Source organism: Protopterus annectens, chromosome 2.part2 (genome assembly GCF_019279795.1).
Source record: "Protopterus annectens isolate FY-2018-M chromosome 2.part2, PAN1.0, whole genome shotgun sequence".
NCBI lineage: Eukaryota > Metazoa > Chordata > Ceratodontiformes > Protopteridae > Protopterus > Protopterus annectens.
This window is the reverse complement of record NC_056730.1, coordinates 140,226,987-140,250,455: the sequence shown is the minus strand read 5'-3', so window position 1 is coordinate 140,250,455 and position 23,469 is coordinate 140,226,987. Positions and strand designations below refer to the sequence as shown.

General features: G+C 44.2%; 1 protein-coding gene across 3 annotated transcripts in view; it reads left to right on the top strand.

Moving 5' to 3' along the window:
• ELOVL7 (ELOVL fatty acid elongase 7) overlaps positions 1 to 23,469 on the top strand; it is a 1,867,033-nt gene that overhangs the window by 181,891 nt on the left and 1,661,673 nt on the right. For all 3 annotated transcript variants that reach the window (XM_044063813.1, XM_044063812.1, XM_044063814.1), the window contains exon 2: positions 5,331 to 5,417. In XM_044063813.1, the coding sequence (XP_043919748.1) occupies positions 5,354 to 5,417 (64 nt within the window). In that variant the 5' untranslated portion in view covers positions 5,331 to 5,353. The remainder of the gene's footprint in view (positions 1 to 5,330; positions 5,418 to 23,469) is intronic.

The window sequence follows — 23,469 nt, the reverse complement described above, 5'->3', positions numbered from 1 at the left end:
TTACCAATGGCCTGGGATAGATTCGTAGTTCTTTGATTATTATTTCCATCAATGCAGTTGTCTTCAGTAAAGTGTAGAATTCTTCCAAGGTCGGGGGTATATTTGAATTTCACCTTCTGGTTATGCATTTCCTAGATATAGCAAGTATTGTCCATAACAAATACATATTTGTCTTATTCAGGTAGGGACCTTCATTTACATTTAGAATTATCAATACTTTAGTTAAGGTAAAGGATTCATTAAATAAAGCTTGTAAAAAATTATTGATTCCATTCCAATATGATTATATTTTATTACATTCATAAAAAATATAATCCGCGGTGGTGCAGCAAGTAGCGTTGTTGCCTCACAGCAAGAGGTTCTTCCGTTCGATTCTTGGCTAGTGTGTGGGGAGTGCCTTCTGTGTGGAGTCTGTATGTCCTCCCCACGGTTGGGTGGGCATTTGAAAGACATACGTATATGAGAGTGCGTTCGTTCAAAGTTGAACGTCGAGCTGGCACCTCTGCATTCATGAAAATCTACTGCCAATCATTAGCGGACCGGAGTTCCGCTGTGGCGACCCCTAACTGGGAAAAGCCGAAAGGCAAACATCAACAGCAGCATTCATAAAAAATATGAATCCAGTCTGCTTTGTTTGACTTTTCACCCCTCCAGCAAAAAACATTTGTAGTAGTACGGATCTTTTTAATTCTATCTGGTGTTAAAAATAATCTGTGTAAGTATTTCCAGTTAAATATTTTCCAGAACTATGTGTTAAGAGGTGTAATTAACTGATAGTAAGATGTTAGTTGTAATTTCTTCTGTTAACTGTAGTGACTGACCTTTTGTTGAGAACTGCCAGTATGATGGTTTGGGAATTGTTTTATATGTTAACTCTTTATATAGATTTGAAATGGAATTTTTCTTTTCACAACTTTTGTGTCTTTCGGCTTTTCCCGGTTAGGGGTCGCCACAGCAGAACTCCGTCCGCTAATGATTGGCAGTAGATTTTTACGTACTGAGTCGCCGGCCCTGACGTACCAATGAAGGTACACCCATTTATGTATGTCTCCACACAGAAGACGCTCTAGCTGAGAATCAAACCGGACAACGTCTTACTGTGAGGTGACAATGCTACTGCAGCACCACCACTTCAGTTCTTCCCCAAATTTACTAATGAAGGCAAATACATGTTACATTTACTGGATGTTCACAGACCGTTATGTTTTTACCTGCATAGAACAAAAGACACAAGAAAAACAGACCAGTTTCCTTTGCAAACTTGAAATTGGGGGAAGAACAGTTGCCAAAGTAACTTTAGCCTAACTGATTGATTGCATCTCATTTATTTATTAAAAAGATCTAATAAGGGAAGGATGTAGCATATTAGTATTGTACTGCTGACATCTAACTTCTTCCCTTGAAGGTATGGCATGCTTACACTATTGCTAAAATGATGGAATTGATTCTTTCTTGGCTAATTTTGTAGTATGCTGAAGCTAAATATCTCAAACGTTGAGACTGTGGCTGTTGAAGTCCTCTGCTGTTTCTCCTTCCTTAATGTCAGTCATGGAGGTGGTGTTGGTTTGAAAGGTGTATAAAAGCAATTCAGGAGTATATTAATACGGGATCAGAAACATTCTACTTCAAGTTGCTCTCAGCAGTTGTTCATGCCCTGGTCTTCTCTGACATTGACTACTATAACGTCATTTACTACAGACATTGATCACTTGCAGCTGGTGGAAGACTCTGTCAGGCTACTAACTGGTACGTAAAGGTTAACAAAATACACTTACCTGCATGGTGTCCTGGTTGCTTGTTCTAATTTCAAATCAATTTTAAAGTCTAGATATATTTTTGTGGTACCATGTTGCCCTCTTGGGTTTTGTGCTAAGTTTCCCAGGGACTAATAGTTGTACCTCTGTTTCTAGCGACATCAGCTGTTTGTCGTCTTCCATACTGACCATAATACTAATGGAACTTTCTGCTTGTGTGGCTTTGGGGCATCTTACCTTGCCCAGTTTCCTCAGGTTGCTTAAATATCATTGTATGAGCTTGCCTTTGCTGGAGTGTGACTTATTGACACAACTTTTTGACGTAGTCTAGTCTGAGGTGCTTGGTCTGCATAGTGTCAAGACAAGGATGATCTGTCCTGTTGCTGTGTAAGAGAGTGGAAGTGAGACATGTCAACCAGTAGCACATCGTCTCACTTTGTTTCAAGTTCCTGTTCGTTTTAACTTGAAGCTGTGGTGCAAATTGGTTTGCTAGTAAAATTAATGTGTTGGAGAAACAAAATACTTGACAATTATCCTGAGGACGGTAATCTGTTGTATTTACAAATCTTTAATATTGATTTTAAAATAATAAAAATCATGACTTGCTTATCTGGTCTTTTACCTTTCAGTGCTAAAAAATCTGGGACCCCATAGTATTGGGTTAATGTTAAAGAACTTTTTTTACGCGGTGCAGTCAAGCAGCAAAACAATGAGCTGTATAAACCAAGAAATTTGCTTTTGTCACAGAACGTTCTGTTTTATAGCAGTCACTGTTTCAAGTCATTTTCGGGTACATGGGTTTCCCTGCAGTAAGCTAGGGTGACTGCCTAATTAATGTTGCATTGTTTTAAACCCAGGTAATTCAACTGAAAGGTCACTGTTCAGTACTATACTATGTACATAACTATGTTAGTTCATGAACCCATGCTAGAAGACAACTGCTCCCCACCCCCTACCCCAAATAAATTGGAACTTTCATTAGTGACATTTTCTCCGTGATGCAACTTGGAACATACATGGGCAAATTAGATGAAAAATGAACAGCACAACTGGTAATGTTGCTATACTACTACGAGTTCCTTTTGTTTCTTACCATGAGTAGGTATAACAGAACAAGTACTTGCACATCTAGTACTGCACTAAGAATCTTTCTGGAAAGCCCTACTGGGTAATGTATTGTCCTGTCATTAACAGACATAACATTCATGTTAGATAGTTGCAGAAAGAATATACATGTATGTTTATATAATATGTGTATGCCTGTATCTCCTCATAGAACTTGAAAGCTAATTGTGAAGTGTATGAAAACCTGTGTAATCCTCACAGGAAACCTATTAAACTATTCAAGAATAAGTGTTAAGAACATCTTATATATGGTGCCACTTGTACTGTACTTCCTTTCATGCCTGTAGAGGTAGACACATGATTTGCCATTTTCTCAGTGCCATTAAATGTAGTCTGAGGCATACTAAATGCAGCACTGTTGCTAAAAGTAGCTAAATTGCAGTACTGAATACCAAGTATATAGTCCTGGGTTTGTCATTTCAGTTTGCAAACATATTTTAAATACTTTCAAGACAGGAATTTGTTAAATTTTCTAGCATTTTTAATAGTATGTATAGTTAATCTGTATGCAAGATTAAAACATTTCCTTTAAGACAAATGGTATACATAGTGTATACAAAAGTCCTACAATAACCAGTTGTACACACTGAATTGCATAGTGGACCACCCAATACAACCTCAGCAACCCTTCTAAAAGTCGCCGAGAAAGCTCACCTCTTCCTTACATGTGGAGTATAAATTATACATATTTTTTTTAAATCAGTAATGTGTATGAAAATTACTTTTTGATGGGACTTGAAGGCCCCCCCCACTACCCCTGTACCACCTATATACAGACTGACACACACACTCACTTTTAAAGGCAGGTTTGTATTCTGTATCCCTCAAGATGCATATACCTGTTATTTTCTTAGTGAGGGTGTCTGTTTTCTACCCCCCCCCACCATTGTATACATTATTTGCTTTCTGTGTTAGGAGGCGAATCCCCACACCTATGTCGATTACTTTTCTTCACCAGGGGATTACCCCCCCCCCCCGATCATCCCACCACACGCACACACCTACTGTTACTGTCTTCTTGGAAGCTACACATCCCATAATTTGTTCCAACTGTACTTTGTTTTTCAGTAGAAAAAAATAATTCAGCCGCATGATTGTGCAGTTAGTTTTCTGCCAGATTTTCTGTCATGGGGTTCCTCCACTTTCCTACTGTGTGTGTGTGTGTGTGTGTGTGTGTGTGTGTGTGTGTGTAATATGTAGCATTGCAAGCTGTACTGCATATGTATATAATCGTGTAAATTTTCAGAAAACCCTTGAAAGTATGATTGTATACCTGTATGTGGCAGTGGTTGTTTTGCTGATGTTGCTGAAGTCTTCGTTGTGTGATGAAAGAATCACACTCCTTGTAAAAAAAAAAAAAAATAAAGTTCAGCTTAAATAGTCTGATAAGAAAGAGCCAAGCAGGAAAATTAAGGTGTGGTCTCTATTTATTGAATATCTGCAGTAATGGTCAGGGAATAGTCACCCCCCCCCCCCTACCCAAACTGGACATATTTTTTTTATTTAAGATGTTTGCCTAAGCTGTCGTTTGTTTTTCTGGTAACACTAAGCTTGCAACTTTGGGGTATGCAGAGTCCTACTGTACAAATAAGCATTATGATAAGATGGTACAGGACAAGTGGTTCTGTATTTTGTTGATTTGTATAACAGCAGAGCTCCAAGATGTGATGACTCCTCTTTTTTTTTTTTTCTTGGTTCTCGCCTTAATGTGGGTAGTTCTGCATTTGAGGTAATGTGGGGGGAAAGCAGGGGAAGTGATTAAACAAATTTGTGTACCAAACTTTTGGTGAAGAGGATGGCATTTGACACTTTTTCATGTTTGTTGGTATAGGGCGGCCTGGGAGAGGGGTAATTTTGACTCCTCCTAGTTTCCACCCTCTTGCACGGGTATTGGCAGCATAGTGTGCTTTTCTGAAGCAGTGTTGGATGCTTGGAGAGAAGACATTCTCCTCCAGGCAATATACATGTTTATATTATGTACTGCTTTTCTAGCCATGTAGTCAGTGGGCAGAACAATAACATGAGATGCTTTTCTTGCTGCTTGTTTTCCATTTATATTCACAGCTGAAGTGTTTCCAAGTGAAAGTTTTGCCTCTCTGGCTGCATACAGATTTACTGAATATATCACTAACAAAAGTGGAAGTTAACCTACTTGTTAGTTTCAGATTATGTATGTCTTGAGTTTGTTCCAGTTGAGCACTTATTAATTTTAGCACTTTCTGTAACGTCTAGAAGACAGATCATTGTTTACCTCATAAAAGGATCTTGTCCCATCATTCTGATGTGAAAATTGTAATCTAATGCATGGGTAGATTTTTTGGGATGTGTTAGTGGAGTTGGTCCTGCTTTAATTAGATACTTTGCATTTCAGTAATGTGAACAGAATTGATACATTTTAGTACAATCTAAGTTTAGTATACATTTTAAATGTTTTTTTTTTTTTTTACTTAGCATACCGTGTTGTCATTGTTGCAATGGCATTTAGTGATTTCACATCAAGAACAGTTTTATTTTATGATGAATGGATTAAAGATGCAGGTAAGTTGCTATTAGTAGTTTGAATTTAAACCATTTTCCATCTAATCTGATGCGTTGGACTGATAATATGACAGTTTGTTCCGAATGCTGCCATAGTAACTGTTAATTAGATATTAGCTCACTTGATGGGATTTTCTTTGACTCAGGCTTGCTTTGCAGTAGACCCCTGCCTTAAATGGCCAATGTTTCCCCTTCTTGTTAAGGAGATATGATACTGTTTCTCGGGCTTTTCCTGTTATATTGAACAGAGTTGTAGTTTGTGTTTATGTAAGCTGAAATTTATGCCTTCAATTTCAGTTTTACTGTTTCCCCAGGACAGGGTTGAGAGAGGAATTAATTTACAATGTTTAAATGCTCGACTTGCCTCACATTCTTGGTTGTTTATTAGCATATGAGACTGTAAACCTTAGATCAGATGTTGCCAAGTCTTCTTTCATTCTTGACTAATGGTTTTGGTTCTGAACCCTCGGAACATTTATACTAACTTACGTCAGCCAAAAAACTCTTGCGCTAAGGCTCTACTGATAGTCTCTGCCTATTACCTCAGATCTCATTTGCCATGTAGAAAATGCATCCGCCGTTGCTCTCAGATAAGTGCTCAGATGTTTTGATATTTAGCTATCTCTGAACCCTTTCTGTAGCTTTTCAACTCTATAGTTCTCCTTTTTGGTGTGCGTGACGCTATTTGTCTTTTAGTTCACTTTCTACTTCAGGGTATCCCTAAATTTGAAGTTTTTCAATCTTGCCGTTCATTCTTTATTGATGGATTTGGAGCCAATCCCTCTGCTCTGATACGGCCATTTGCAAAGCTCGAGGTCTTCAAACAGCTAGAGGCCAAGTCCCTATCCCAAGATGCACCTGTGAATTACCCCAGATCTAGTTTGCCACCGCAACAGATCGGAGGTTCTGATTTAGCTTGGACCAGACCAGCAAATTTCTCATTAAAATTTTCTAAAAAAGTTTTTTGCTAGTTAATATTAGATAGTTAGCTTTATTTATAAAGCTCTTCTAGTTTTTCAGTGTGTTCAAAAACAGTAAATGTGAAGGGATTTAATTCTAGTTAGCCTCTTTTAGGCCTAGTTAGTAGTAGTTTGTTCTGGGTGTGGTCCGTCTAGCCTTCAGTTTTTTAGTTGAGGCTTAGTACAGTAAACCTGAGACATTATAGATAAGGATATTCTTCCTTTTGTCAGCTTGCTGTGTGTTATTCAGTGACCTTTGTCACATTTCTTAGGTAGTTTTAGTAATTTACGTTTACTGTGTTGTCTTTTAGCCTTCTGTATTTTGGAATAAGTCTTAGATGTTCATCGTGTTTCACTGTTGCAGTCATTACACTTGGGTTATCTTGCTGGCAGGCTACCTGCAGTTGGCCTGAATTCCAAGTCTTGGTCCGGCGTCTGTTGCTGTCGCCTCCTCCCTGACGTCAGTGCACCAGGGGTATAAAAGATGCAGCCGACGCCATTTTCTTCAGTCTTTCTTGCTGCGCTGTGCCCGAAGCAAAAGCAGTTTGCAAGTGCCGGTTGGTAGACTCCTGAGATTTTCGTGTTCGAATTTCAGATCCAAAGTCTTCATTTAAAGCTAAGTACCCCATTGGGGAAACTTTTTTCTTGCTCCGGACCGAAGTCAGAAAATGTTAATAATTGTACTTCTTGTGGGAAGCAAATACCTCATAAGGACTTCCATTCTTATTGCATTCGTTGCCTAGGCCCTGATCACGGCGTTGCTAATTGCCGGTTTTGTGCTAGATTTAACCAACGAACTATTAAGCCTTGGTACGATTTTGCATTTCACTACTTTGGCCAAAGATTTAATTACACGATGTCTTCGGATAGCCATCCGACTACTGCAATTCACAAGAAATGCAAGGAAAAAGAAAAGGACAGGCATCCAAGGTCCAAAACTGAAGACGAGGCTTCTTCTAAGCTGGTTCGCTGGTTCTTAGTGAGGCACTTTCGCAGCCCCTGACGCCCGCTACCTCAGAACCACAGGCCGCTTCCGACTCCCACGTGGAGCTGACTAGGCCGCTGGAAACTCAAGGTATTGGACCCTCGGAAACTATTCCCTCAGATGGGTCCAGAGCCGCTGAGCAGGCATCGGCTTCTGAGGGTGTTTTCAGGCCTACACAGTTATATGTAAAAACCACTTCAGCTTCAAAGGCAAAGACTAAAGCACCTCTAAAGACAAAGAAACAAGTGCAGCAATCCCATGGGCAGGCCTCCATGCCTAAAAAACAGATGCTTAAAATGGCCGAAGACCTAATTACTTTGATCAGGGGTTCCCATCCCCCTCCTGATAAAGAGGCCTAGGCAAGAGACAGAATATGAATCTTCAGATCAGGTTTCCATTTCCTTTGACTCCTCTTCTGAACAGGAATACTCTCTTCCTCCCTATGAGGATTCTGATGCTGAAGAATCTATCCCTTCAGCCTCACCTCCTGAAGATTATTCTTTTGGAGAGACCCTGCATACCATGAGGGAGTACTTCCACTGGGAAAGCCAGGATTACTCAGAATCTAAGAAAAGGCTCAGGGACTTCCTTTTGCTACTTCAACACAGGCCCCTTGCTATTCCTCCTGTTTTAGACATTGTAGATGTATTTGCAGAGTCTGGCCTGTCTCCTGACTCTTTACCTCAAGCACCTGTTAAGTCAGACACATACTACAGGGTTCCAGATTCTCAAAAATTTCTATATAAAAACCCTGCTGCTGACCCAGAAACTCTCTCTCAGGGTCCCAAAGGGGTCAAGGCTTCCACTGCAAAAAAACATATCCCCTCTGATAGGGATTCAAGGGCTCTGGACAGATGGGGGAAAATGACTTTCACTTCTGCTACCTTGGCTGTAAGGACTTTAAATTGTCAGTTACACATGCTTAAATATCGGCAATATTTGATGTCACTGCTTAAACAGAAAATGTCAACAAATTCTGAATGTACAGAAAACAAAGAAATGCAGGATTTATTGCATGCAGCTGAACAAGTAGGAAAGCATACTTTGCAGTGTGGTTTTGATTCTCTGGAGGCCTCCTGCAGGGCCGCTGTTACGGGTTCTGTCATTAGGAGACATGCTTGGTTAAAGGAACAGAATCTGCCAGATCATGTTAAAGCAAAGCTATTAGATGCTCCATTACAGCATGTTACTTTGGTGTTAAAGCAGAAGAGGTGTTGAAGAAAATGGAGAACAAAGCAAAATCTATGCAAACAGTCAAGGATTTCTTACAGGTACAGCCACCCAGATTTATAAGGAACTGGCCTACAAAGAATTGGTCCTTTCCAGTGTCAGACAGGCCACAAAGAGGCAGATACAGACGCCCCAGAGGCAGATCCCAGCCCCAAGGCTCATATAGGCATACACAATGGGGTGCTTCTACCTCCAAAAGCGGAGAAGACAAATCACAGCCATACAGGAAACAGTCCCAATGACTTTCCTCTGCCAGCACCAGGCACTTATCTTTTGACAGCCCCCTTAGGGGGAAAAGTAGCACCTTTTTCACAAAATTGGTGCATGATTACCCAGGACAAATGGGTCTTGAATATAGTGTCACAGGGCTACAGGTTCCACTTTCACATCTTGCCAAGGGCAAAAGGTATGCCAGATTTGCCACACAATCAGTGGGCAGAGGCACAAAAGCAAGTTTCATCCCTCCTAGACATGAGGGCCATTCAGCGAGTACCACTTCAAGAGCAGGGACAGGGATTTTATTCAAGACTTTTCCTGGTGCCCAGAAAGGACAAAGCCTGGAAACCAATACTGGGCCTCTCTATTCTAAACACATTTCTGGACATTCCAAAATTCAAAATGTTGACGCTGCAGCAGCTTCTGCCCATGCTGGGCAAGAAGGTTTGGCTTGTAACTTTGGTCCTAAAAGAGGCATATCTGCATGTCCCAGTCAGACAATCTTGCAGAATATACCTCAGATTCATAGCTGGCTCAGTGTGCTACCAATTCTCTGTCCTTTGGCTTATCTACTGCGCCCAGGGTCTTCACAAAATGCCTGGCACCAGTAATTGCATTTTGCAGACAAAGAGGAATTCAAATATATCCGTACTTGGATGACTGCCTTATTCAAGCAGAGAACAAGGACATTCTTCTAAAGCATCTGGCGTTTGTAAAAAGATTACTAATTTGCGTAGGGTACACAGTAAACAAAAAGAAATCAAAACTAGTACCCTCTCAAGAGGGAATATTCCTGGGTGCAAGCTTAAATTCAACTGCCCAGATGGCTTATCTCGCGCCATACAAGCAAAGGCAACTGACTCATTACTTCAAGATGTTGGCAACAAAGACCCAGTTATCTGCAAGAAAAATTCTGCAGGCTTTGGGCTTCATGGCATCCTGCATTCTGCTAATACCATATGCAAGACTGCATATGAGGAAATTACAATGGTATCTAAGAAGTGTTTGGACTCAACATTGCCACAGCCTGGAAACAATGACTCTAATTCCCTGCCTGCAACATGAGTTTCAATGGTGGGCACGGGCCTGTCACCACAACAAGGGACAGCCTTTTACCTTATCCACAGCCAGGCAGACAACAACAGATGCATCGGATTATGCCTGGGGGGCACACATGTCAGGAAAATGTATTCAGGGCACATGGCCCAAGGAGCAAATTCATCTTCACATCAATCAAAAAGAGATGCTAGCTATACAGAATGCTCTGACAGCCTTCAAGGATCTACTACATCCAGGACAGCTATTACTAAAGACGGACAACACCACAGTTATGTGGTACATAAACAAGCAAGGAGTCACACATTCCTAGCCCCTCTGCAGGCAAGCCATGACTTTGTGGAACATAGCACTGACCTATCAAGTACATCTCCAGGCACAATTCCTGCCAGGAATGAAAAATACACTGGCAGACGAACTAAGCAGAAATCTCATGGATCCTCATGAATGGAAACTAGATCCACAGGTCTTCAGTATGATAACAAGGAAATGGGGACGCCCAGACATAGATCTTTTTGCCTCCCCTCACAACTGCCAACTACAGAGATTCTGCACAAGAACTTATCACTCATAAGCATGGAAAGTGGATGCCCTATCATTCAGCGGGAAAACCCTGACAGTTTATGCCTTTCCTCCACTGCCTCTTCTTCCCAAGGTACTCCTAAAAGTCAGACAAGAGAAGCCAAAAATTATCCTGAATGCCCCAGACTGGCCATGCCAGCCCTGGTATTACCTCAAATTCCTCATTTTCTGACTCAACATCTGCAGTCAACTCAGAACCTTAAGTCTGGCAGCATGGCAGGTAATATAGCCACTCAGACCACAACTCTCTCTAAAGCTGTTATGGATGTCATTTTAGAAGCCAGGAGGCCCAGCACTAGGAAATCTTATGCCGAAAAATGGGAGAGATTCTGTGCTTGGAACCATGCACAAGGACTCTAACCACTTGTTCCAAATATACCTCAGATTTTACAATACCTAACTGAGTTGCTGGACAAAGGCCTATCCTTCTCATCAATTAAGATCCATGCCTCTGCCATTTCAGCTCATTACAATACGGAACCTCCAATTTTCTCTCCTCCACTTGTAAGACAGTTTCTCAGAGGGGCCAAAAACATAAGACCCACAAGGAGAGCGCCAACACCTACTTCGGACCTCAACTTTGTTTTAGAAAAACTCACACTGCCTCCTTTTGAGCCAGCCAATACAGCTGATATAAAATTCTTATCGTGGAAGACTGCTCTGCTCCTAGCAATAACCTCAGCAGGAAGAGTCTCAGAGTTACAGGCATTAATGGCAGTGGAACCTTTCATTATTTTTCATTAGGACAGGGTCTCTCTAAGGACAAACCCAACAATGTTAAGTTGTCTATCTCGCCTTCATTCTTGCTGGATGGGTTCGGAGCCGACCTCGGCTCCGACTCGGCCACTCTAAAAGCTCGAGAGTTGGTTCCACCGGCTCGAGGCTCCCCTTATATCCCACAATGCTAGGCGAGAGTTACCTCAGATCTCGTTTGCCGCTACAGCTATCGAGGTGTTGGTTTTCTACCGGTTCTTGGTAAGTGACTTTCTTGCATAGTTAGTTCCTTAAAACCCCTTTAATTTTAATATTTTTACTTATTTCCTTTAGTTTAGAGGAATTCTTATCCCCTTTCTGAAAAATTCCTGTTCTTCCCTGGGCCTACAGGCCCTTTTCCTTCCCTAGTGGAGTGTGTGTGTGTTATTTTTCTTAGTTTAAAAACCTAGTTGTTTTATTTTAAATTAAATTAGACAGAGTGTAATCAGTGTGTTTGTGACTGTGTGTGTGATTACACCTTTGAGATGTCTAAAGAAGCAAAGGTCTCCGGATTCAAGAAGTGTGATGCGTGCTGTCAGAAAATGTCTCTGACAGACGCTCACACTTCTTGTGTCTACTGTCTGGGACCTTTGCACCTGCAGGACTCCTGTGCTGTTTGCCATGGCTTCAGCCCCAGGGTCCTGCAGGAAAGAAAAAATAAGTTAATTTTAAGAGGCCTTCTCAAGCCAGAGGATTCCCTTACTGTATCTTCAGGGAAGCCCTCCAAGGCATCTAGGTCTTCGGCTCCGACAACTGAGCCGAGACCTAAGGCTTCTAAATCTCTGCCTACATCGGCTCCGGCTGGAGCCGATGAGTCTCAGTCCACAGTTTCTGTGGTCCCCTCTGCTCCGGCTGGAGCCGAGGTACTAGAAATTCCCGTGTCGGCTCCGACCAGACCTTCGGAGCCGACAACTAGGAAGAGGTCCAGGTCACCATCCCTTGGCTCCGTTCATTCGGCTCCAGGATCTCCCCTGCTGTCTGAACGGAGCCAAAGATCTCACTCCTCTAGGTCATCGAGGCTGTCGGATCATGACCTTCAGAGGGTAGTGAGTCGACTTCTTAAGTCCGAGGCACTGACCCAGATGCTTCAGAGCCCGACTCATCAGTCGATGCCTGCCCCTGTCCATCAATATATTCCTCCTTCGACTCTCTTGAGCTCGGAGCCGGGTTGTGTCGGAACCGAGACTGTGATAGCGTCGGAGCCGACACAATTGTCTTCGGCTCCGTCGTCGGCTCCGATTTCTTCCTTGGAAGAATCTCGGCGCCGGACTTCACTAGTCGGCTCCGAGGGGGTGAGTGGCATCGGACCCTTGTCCGACCCCGCTCTTCCTCTCGGAGCTTCGGCGCTGGTGAGTTCGGCTCCGACATCGGCCTCGGAGCCATCACTGTCGGTGCCGAGGGGGGTTCTCAGCTTCTCGGAGCGGGGACCTCTGGCTTTGCCTGACAGGGGTGCTTTCGAGGTCATGCGGAGTGTGTTAGAGCCTGGCTCTACCCCACAGTCGGCTCCGTCCGCCCCTCCCTCTACGGTGCCTCAGGTCAAGTCGACTCACTCCCTCATCCCGGACCGCAGGGAGCCAGCTCCTCAGGAAACCCCTGTGGGGATCTCATCCTCTTCCGAGGCCTCTCCTGACTTGGCAGAAGAGCCCCCTCGGAAGAGGAAGTGTAAGAGGAAACACATTGACTCACCTGAGTCAATCACATCTGATACAGATTTAGATGATTCCGAGGGTTCCCCCCGTTCCCCTTCTGAAGATGTCTCTTTTGCAGACATTCTAGAGATCCTGAAGCAGAGGGCAAAGTGGCCAGCGCTTAACCCTTCGGAGGATGAATCTGTATATCTTGAGGCGTTTGGCTCTCGCCCTTCCACCTCCTGGGTGTCCCCCCCCTTTGACCCCCTCATGCAGGTGGTTGCTAAAAAGGCATGGACGGCTCCTGATTCAGTGGACCCCACTCCCAGGAGACCCTCCAAATTCATAACGGCACCAGCAGACAAGCAGTTCTTAACAAAAGGAGTTTCTGTGGATGCTATGGTGGTAGCTGCTGCCACTAAGAAGGAATTGGCTGATCCTTCAGTACCTGTCCATCCACCTAACAAGGAATCTAGGTCCATGGACAGGTACGGGAAGCGGATATTTTCGTCAGCGACTTTTACTATGCGTTCGCTGAACTACCTGTGCCATTTCACTCGTCTTCAAAGGGACTTGATTAAAGAAGCAAGTGACATGTTGAAGGATCCTACAGCTGCGGGTTTTCAAGACAAAATGAACACTCAGCTGGCTACCCTTAACTCCATAGCCAACTCCTCCATGCGCCTCCTTTCTTATGCGGCTGATGGAGCGAGTAGGTCCGCAGGGACAGGTGTGGCCTTACGTAGGCATGCCTGGATGCGGCTATGCAATTTTGCGGACCCCTTCAAGACGTCTTTCACTAACTCCCCGTTTGATGGATCATCTCTCTTTGGTCCTCAAGTGAAAGAAACCTTGACTAGGTGCGAGACTGATGGCAAGACTCTTTCTGCTGTCGGAGTCCGTTTTTCTACTCCTTCTAGGCCTTACCCCAAAGGCCAGAAAAGTGGGAAAATGTGGTTCCGTAAACAAAATCAAGGGACTTCGCCTGACGCACAAAGTCGTTACCCCGCCAGAGGCAGAGGCGGGAATAACAATGGTAGACGTCGCCCTCGAGGCAGGGGGGCTCCGCAGAACCAGGGCAATTGAGAAGCCTTCTCTGATAAGCCCTTTCAGCATCCCTGAGGTGTTGCCCGGCTACCCACCTTCGGAGGCAGTCGGGGGAAGGTTGTCACTGTACCCAAAAGCCTGGCTATCCCTGACTCAAGACAAATGGGTACAGTCCATCATTTCCGAAGGCTATTCTATCCCTTTTCTTCGCATTCCGAAACAATCAAAAAAATCCCTTCCAGATGTTCCACCCGCACAAAGGGATCTAGCGGTTTTGGAAATTTCAAAACTGCTTGCAAAAAGAGCAATTCAGCCAGTTCCAGCAGACCAGCAAGGATCCGGAATCTACTCAAGGTTCTTTTTAGTTCCAAAGAAAACAGGGGACTGGAGACCAATTTTGGATCTCAGTATCTTGAACAGATCAGTCAAGAAAACAAGATTTCGGATGGTCACGCTGCAGTCCATCCTTCCCCTATTGGGAAAAGGAAACTGGATGTGCTCTATAGACCTTCAGGACGCGTACTATCACATAAAAATGAACAGACGCTCCAGAAGATTCCTCCGCTTCAGGCTGGGAACCAGTCATTTTCAATTCAGGGCCCTGCCCTTTGGTCTCACCACTGCCCCCCGGGTGTTTACCAAATGCATGGCAGTGGTAGCTTCTCACCTGAGACGACAAGGATTCCAGGTGTTTCCATATTTGGACGACTGGCTCCTCACAGCTTCCACCAAACATCTCCTTCTGATGGCCAGGGATTACACTTTTCGCATTTGTCAAGAGTTAGGCATTTCAATAAATTGCGAAAAGTCTGTTTTGTCGCCTTGTCGTACTATTACCTACATAGGCGCAAATCTAGACACAGTAGACATGTCTGCGAGGCTAACAGATCGGAGAATAACAGACATACACAGACTGGTCTCACTCCTTTTCAACAACAACAGAATCAAAGCCAGGTTAGTTCTGAAAGTGTTGGGAATTATGGCGGCTGCCATACCTCTGCTTCCATTAGCCAGATTCCACATGCGAATCCTTCAATGGATGCTCTTTACACAATGGTCATACCAGCAACTTCCAATGTCCCACACCATTATGATCACGCAGGCGTGCAGAAATCATCTCATGTGGTGGATGTCTTCCCCTCAGCTCTGGTTGGGAAGACCCTTTGTTCCTCCCCCTCCGGTTGCTACTCTGACAACGGACGCCTCCCTGATCGGGTGGGGGGGGCATTATCAGGGCAGGACGGTCCAGGGCACATGGCAACCAGACGAATGCCACTTGCACATAAATGTCCTGGAGATGAGAGCAGTGCTTTTAGCATTGCAAGCCCTTCAAGACTCTCTCCCCTTGGGAACGATTGCAATCCAGACAGACAATGTCTGTAGTGTGGTACATCAACAAACAAGGCGGAACCAGGTCCTACCCCCTGTGTCGAGAAGCACTCAGATTGTGGCAATGGGCGATTTCTTCTCAGCGTTTTCTGATAGCAACGCACATCCCCGGGAAGTCCAATCAAATAGCGGACAAATTGAGCAGAGCTATCCTCATGCCTCACGAGTGGTCTCTGAAAGACTCTGTTGTGACAGAGATTTTTCTCAAGTGGGGTCAGCCTTGCTGCGATCTTTTTGCTACTCCCCAAAACAGCAAGTGCAGACATTATTTCACCCTATTCCCTTTACCAGGCCAACCCAGCAGAGACGCTCTAGTCCAAGTTTGGCCCGGGACTTCTGTATGCATTTCCTCCTTCCCACTAATCTCTCAAGTGATACAGAAAGCTATCGCTCAGAAGGCCTCATTGATCCTCATTGCTCCTTACTGGCCTCGACAGGTGTGGTTCCCCTTTCTTCATCAATTTCTATTGGAGCGACCTTGGCATCTGGACCTAGTTCCAGATCTTTTGATCCATCAGTCGGGTCAGTTGCATCGCTCCCTCCCCTCTCTGAACCTCACTGCTTGGTTCCTCCAGTTTCAACCTTAGCCAGGCTTCCTCAATTATCTCACTCTGTTCGAGATATTTTGATAGCTTCCCATAAATCTTCCACTAGGAAGATTTACTTGAGTAAGTGGAAACGCTTCACATATTGGGCTCAAGGAAGGGACATAGATCCTTTCACTGCTTCCATCCAAATAGTCCTTGATTTTCTAGCTGAACTCTTCCATGCAGGTTCATCCCCTTCTACTCTTAAAGTTCAATTGGCAGCTATCTCTAACTTTCATGTGGGTATTTCTGAGTCTGCCTTAATGTCCCACAAGCTTTGCAAAGCCTTTTGAAAGGAGTTTTTCTTCTCAGACCTCCTATAAGAAATCCTCCTTCTCCTTGGGACCTAAATTTAGTTCTTACTTCTTTGATTCTACCCCCTTTCGAACCTGCAGCATCCTGTTCTTTAAAATTGCTATCATGGAAGACTCTCTTTCTGGTAGCTATTACTTCAGCTAGAAGAGTCTCAGAACTTCATGCACTCAGCTGTCGACCTCCTTATCTATTGTTCCATAAGGACAGGGTATCCTTACGAACCAACCCGTCCTTTTTGCCTAAGGTAGTCTCGACGTCAAACCTAAATCAAAGCATTGACCTCCCTGTCTTTTTTCCAGAATTTTCCAATAGGTCTGAACAAAAATTACACTGGCTAGATGTTCATCGTCAGTTGAGGTACTATTTGGATAGAACAAAACATTTCAGAAAATCTGATCAACTGTTTGTCTCCTATGCAGAAGGCAGAAAGGGACTTTCAGTTTCAAAGGTATCATTATCTAGATGGCTTACATCTCTGATTACCCTTGTTTATGAGATTAGACACCAAAAGCTGCCTAATAAACCTAAGGCCCATTCTACAAGAGCTTTGGCTACTTCCTTAGCCTTCCAAGACAAGACTGCCTATTGACACCATTTGTGCAGCGGCTACTTGGGCTACTCCTCACACTTTCATTTCTCATTATAAGTTAGATTTAGCTTCTAGGCATAGAGCTAATTTTGGTTCCACTGTTCTCAGGAGTCTGTTCCGTTAGGCCACCCGGGACAAGGTGCTAGGGACGCGGTCCCATCCAGCAAGAATGAAGGCGAGATAGACAACTTAACATATAGAAGTTATGTTCTTACCATAACGTTCCATGTTAGTTGTCTTCTTCTCGCCTTCTTCTTGCGCCCCACCCTCCTTCCCCCTGGCCTGGACAGACTTAGAGGAGTTGTGATTGTGACCTCTCTTTCTACCACCTCTTTCTTAGACATATGCTGCTTGCATATCTCCTGAATCAGGATGTAGGTCACCCTTCTTTCTCCCTGTTGTTAGAGGTGGACTCTGTTTAGAGTTATTCTGTAACTATTATAAGCTGGGGTTAGCTTACAAACGAGATCTGAGGTAACTCTCGCCTAGCATTGTGGGATATAAGGGGAGCCTCGAGCCGGTGGAACCAACTCTCGAGCTTTTAGAGTGGCCGAGTCGGAGCCGAGGTCGGCTCCGAACCCATCCAGCAAGAAGAAGGCGAGAAGAAGACAACTAACATGGAACGTTATGGTAAGAACATAACTTCTATTTTATGCCAAAGGTAGTATACAGTGCGACTCAACCAAACCATTCATTTGCCAACATTCTATCCAAATCCCCAGATTAAAGGGGAGAGACTTCACGCTTTGGACATACACAGACAGCTATGATTCTACTTGGACAAAACAAAAGCTTTCAGAAAAGCTGAGAAACTGTTTGTAGCTTATGCTGCAGGATCGCAACGAAAACCTATCTCGAAGCAGACTATTTCAAAATGGATAGGACACTGCATTTGCTTCTGCTATTCACAACATGACAAGTCAGTGCCTAAGGGCATTAGGCCACATTCTACCAGAGCAGCAGCCTTCCTTAGAGGAGTACCAACCAAAGACATCTTAGAGGGTGCAACCTGGAGTTCCGTGCACACTTTCACCAAGGATTACCACTTACCTCTCTGCTCTAACTTCAGAGAAGGCTTTGCCACTGCAGGTGTTCATCGTGTTACACTGCTGCAGTCATCACACTTGGGTTATCCTGCCATCAGGTGGTCCCACAGTCGGCCCGCGTTCCAAAGTCTTGGTCCGGCTTTGGCTGCTGTCGCTTCTTCTCTGACGTCAGTGCGCCAGGGGTATATAAGATGCAGCCGACATCATTTTCTTCAGTCTTTCTTGCCGTGTAGTGCCCGATGCAAAAGCAGTTCGCAAGTGCCGGTCGGCCGACTCCTGAGATTTTCATTCCGAATCCAGAACCGAAGTCTTCTACAAAGCTAAGTACCCCGTTGGGGAAACTTTTTCTTGCCTCAGTCCGATGTCAGTAAAAGTTAATAATTGTATTTCTTGTGGGAAGCAAATACCTCATAAGGATTTCCATTCCTATTGTATCCCATGCCTAGGCCCAGACCACGACGTCACTGGTTGTCTGTTTTGTGCTAGGTTTAACAAGCGCACTATTAAACGTCTGTTTGATTTTGCCCGCCATTATTTTGGCAGAAAATTCAATTACACCATGCCGTTGGAACAACCGACGACCGGAATACACATAAAGCGCAAAGACAAGGACAGGCATCCGCGGCCCAAAACTGATGATGAAGCCTCTTCTAGGCCACTCGCCAGTTCTCTGGTTTTCAGCGAAGTGCCTTCGCAGCCCCTGATGACCACTTCTTTGGAACCACAGGCCGCCTCTGACTCCCACGTGGAGATGGCTGGGCCTTCGGATACACCAGACTTGAGACCAACCGAGACTAACCCTTCAGAGGGCTCCAGAGTAGCTGAACAACTCGTAGCTTCAGAGGGTGTTTTTAGGCCTACTCAGTTAACCATTAAATATTCTGCTAAATCTAAAACAAAGAAACAACTTCAGCATTCTCCAGGACAGGCCTCCATGCCTAAGAAACAGATGCTCAAAATGGTCGAAGACCTAATTACTCTGATCAGGGGGTCCCACCCTCCTCCTGATAAAAGGCCTAGACGGGATGAAGACTGACTCATCCGACCAGGTGTCCATTTCCTCAGATTCATCCTCAGACCAAGGATACTGTTTACCCCCTTATGAGGATTCTGATGCTGAGGAATCCATTCCTTCAGCCTCTCCACTCACATTCATCTCATCCCTCAAAGAATGTAACTGGCATCCTCTAAAGTATCTCGGTCTTGATGATGCAGTTGAATTTTTTAATACCACCTTCCTGAGCATCCTTAATTACCACGCCCCCATAAGACTTTCCAGAACCAAAGCACAACCCTCCCCATAGCTACAGAAAACCACGCCCCCATAAGACTTTCCAGTACCAAAGCACAACCCTCCCCATAGCTACAGAAAACCACGCCCCCATAAGACTTTCCAGTACCAAAGCACAACCCTCCCCATAGCTACAGAAAACCACTAAGTCAGAATTGAAAAACCAGGATAAAGCCTGGGAGCACTGGCACAAAACCAAAACCCCCTCAACGAGACAAATTCCTAGAACTGCGCAATAGTCAAAAAGTTAATAAAACAGGACAAATTCCAATACTACCAGTCTGCCCTAGACTCCTCCCAACACAACCCCAAACAATTCTGGTCCTCCATAAACTCCATCCTCCACCCAGGTAAAGTCAGTGCTCCTCCTCCTAACATCCCTCACTCCTCCGAAAATATTGCTACCTCATTCAACACACACTTCTCACAAACCATACTATCACTAGCTAGACAATACAACTCCCCTCCACTCCAACCCACACCTTCAACTAATAATCTCCCCACTGTCTTCTCTTTTTCTCCTGTTCCTACCTCCAACATTAAAAAACTCAACTAAACTTAAGCCCACCAAATTAGCAGCAGACAACCTCCCAAGTGAATACCTACAAATCGCAGCTGATGCTCTAGCCTACCTAGTATCCATCTTGATTAACTGATCTCTGTCAGAAAGTTACGTTCCCACATTATGGACAGTATCACATATAATTCCCCTCCACAAAGGCAGCCCCTCCACAGAACTAACCAATTACAGCCCCAAAGCTATTCTCTCTCCGCAATACTAGAGAGATGCATTCACTCGCAGGTCTCGGACTACCTCTTTACTAACAACCTCTTTTCTAATACTCAGCATGGTTTCTGACCAAACCATAGCACCACCACTGCCTTACTTTCCTTTACTAACACTATCCTTCAGCATAACAACAATGGCTATCTCTCCTCTGCTACTTTTCCTAGACCTATCTAATGCATTTGACATAGTCCCACGCAAACAACTCATCTCTGTCCTCAATAACCTATCCTTTTCTCAATCAGTCACCAACTGGTTTCAGAGTTAACCTGTCTGACCGCCAGAAATCCATTGTATGGCACAATGACATATCTCCCGAACAACCTGTCTCTATAGGGGGTCCCCAGGGATCCATTCTTGGACCCCTACTCTTCTCTGTTTTCACCAATTATCTAGCCTCTACCACCAAACATGGCACACTCATATAATACGCAGATGACTCAACCATCATCTGCTCAGCCCAGTCCCTACCCAAACTGCAAAAAGTCACACAGGAAGCCTTTTCCTCTGTTGAAACTTGGTTATCCGATACCCAATTAATACTCAACCCAACCAAAACTAAACTACTCCTCTTCCAACCCACCAAACATACTCAAAACAACTCTCACTTTAACATCACAGCAAAAGACAACACCACTATACACCCAGCATAACGCACCAAATTGCTAGGAGTGGAAATAGACAATAAACTACAGTTTGACATTCGCATATCCATGACCATAAAAAAGTCCACAAAAAAACTAGGAGCTTTATACAGAAATAAACAACTTCTCACAAAAGCAGCAAAGATTTCAGTAGCAAATTCCTACCTTATCTCCACCCTACTTTATGCCTCTCCAATATATACCAACCTAAGGCAATGCGATCTAAACAAGCTAGAGACTTGCTACAACAATATTGCCAAATTCGCCACAGGGGCATCCTACCATAGTCACCACTGTCTTTCACTTTCTGAACTGGGCTGGCTTGAACTCCCTTACCTCCTTCAATGGTATCAACTCTCACTCACCCACAGACTAGTAAACCATTGACTAAAAGTCCCATCCCTCCAGAATCTACTCCAACCCTGTTGCACCCCCAGACCACTAAGATCCAGCAACAAAAACCACTTACAGGTCACTAAAGCCAATAACTCTGCTGGAGAAGCACTATTCTCTTGCACCATAGCCAAATTATGGAACTCCCTCCCACCCACAATTACCTCCGTACCATCATGCACCCACGTCAAAACTTTACAATAAGCACACCTAAAAACATACTGGCTATGCCCTTGCAACTCCCCCCTAGTATCACCCACCCCATCCGCCCACTACCTCTCTTTCCACCCCGCTAACTACCTTGATTATAACAAGCTCGGATGCTCATAAGCCTAACTACTTATTAGACAGCAGGAACGTCTTACTGTAACATTTGTTAATGTCTGTTATGTACTTGGCAGATGATAAATGATTCTAGTTGTCTACTGATGTACTATGTTCTTCATCTGTAACTATGTTGTAATTGTTAATTGCTATGTAAATCCAATTTAACTACTGTCTTTATATTTTAACTGTGGAGCTTTTCTCCCCGGGTCTCCACTGAAAGTGGACCTACATCCAGTCGGACACTCCCAGTCAACAAATGTAAGTAAGTAAATAAATAAATAAATAAATAAGGAGAAGCACTTAGATTCTCCAGAAGAATCTGTCACTGAGGATACAGATTGCAATGAAGAGGAAGGATGTCCTTCATGGATGCATCTGCAGTCATAACAACTGGGTTGTCCTGTCGTCAGGCAGCCCTGCAGTCGGCCGGATTCCAAAGTCCGGGTCCGGCTTCGGCTGATGTCGCACTTCACCTGACGTCATCTCTGCTGGTCTCCGGGTATAAAGGCATCAGCCGACGCCATTTTCTTCAGTCTTTCTTGCCGCGTGGCGCCCGAAGCAGAAGCTGTTCGCAAGTGCCGGTCGGTCGGATCCAGAGATTTCTACTACCGAATACTACTTCGAAGACTTCTAAAAGCTAAGTACCCCGTTGGGGACTCTTTCTTGCCTCAGCCGATGTCAGAAAAAGTCAATAACTGTTTAACTTGTGGGAAACAAATACCTCATAAAGATTTCCACTCTTACTGTTTGCCTTGTTTAAGCCCAGACCACGACGTAGCAGCCTGTTCATCCTGTGCTTCCTTCAACCGACGAACGCTTAGGCATCGGTCGGAGTTTGCTGAACAGTTTTTCGGTACAGAATTTGCATACATTATGCCGTCGGATCCTCCGACTACCCAAATTGTTAAGAAACGCAAAGAAAAGGACCGACACTCGCGGTCCACGGTTTCGGCCGAAACCATGGTGAAGCAAACCGCGAGTGTCTCGGTTTCGGCCGAAACCGAGAAAACTGATCAAAGCACAGCTGAATCTTTGACTACTTCTGAGGTTCCTGCTACCTTACTTGAATCGGCCTCTGAAATTTTACCTACTACAGTGGCTTCTAGTGAATTATCAGACACCATCCCTTTGGATGTCTCTACCCCAGCACGTGGTGCTGCTAGGCCTCCTGCAGCCATGTCCATTAAGACCTTTGCCAGGGCTAAAGCAGCCAAGTCTACTAAATCAGTGCCTGTTAAACCCCCCTCAACCAGGCCTACTTCTAGTTCACAAATGCTTACTCTGGCAGAAGATTTAATATCCTTAATCAGGGGATCTCAATCTCACCCAGACAGGGCCTCTCAGCCCCCAGAGAAGAGAACTAGGGCAGAGCCCCCCGAGCCTGTGTCCTCTGATGATTCTGCGGATGACTCAGATTTTACAGACCAGCCAGAGGCTCCTTTCTCCAATTATGAAGACTCAGATGCTGAAGAATCCATTCCGGCTGCTTCTCCGCCAGAAGAATTCTCCTTTGGGGAAACCTTACATGCCATGAGAGAACAATTCCAATGGCAGCAACAGGATTTCTCAGATTCCAGAAAAAGACTTAGGACCTTTCTGCACCTTCCACAACACAGGCCCTTAGCTATACCTCCTGTCCTCTCTGTTGTGGACGATGCCTTTAATGATGTATGCTCTGCACCAGATTCCTTACCTCCAGCCCCTGCCAAACCAGACAGATTTTACAGGGTACCAGACACGCATCATCACCTTTACAAGGCCCCACTTGCAGACCCTGAAACTATATCCCAGGGGCCTAAGGCAGTAGCCTCGACCACAGCAAAAAACCCTATTCCTTCTGAAAGGGAAGCCAGGTCTTTAGACAGATGGGGCAAAAAAGTGTATACCTCAGCTACTCTCTCAGCTAGAGCTTTAAACTGTCAGTTCCACATGATACAATACCAAGAGTTTATGCTTGATCAGTTAACTAAAAAACTATCCTCTGATGACTCTATAGATAAGAAATATGTATTAGAAATGGTAAATAACATACAACAGGTTAGTAACCATTCCTTAAAATGTGGCTATGATGCACTGGAGGCTTCATTTAGATCAGCCATGACTGGCACAGTGATAAGAAGACATGCATGGCTGAAGGAACAAGTCTTACCGGATCATGTTAAAGCTAAGTTATTAGATGCTCCTATGGATAAGACCAGTTTGTTTGGTACACCTGCCCAGCAGGTAAT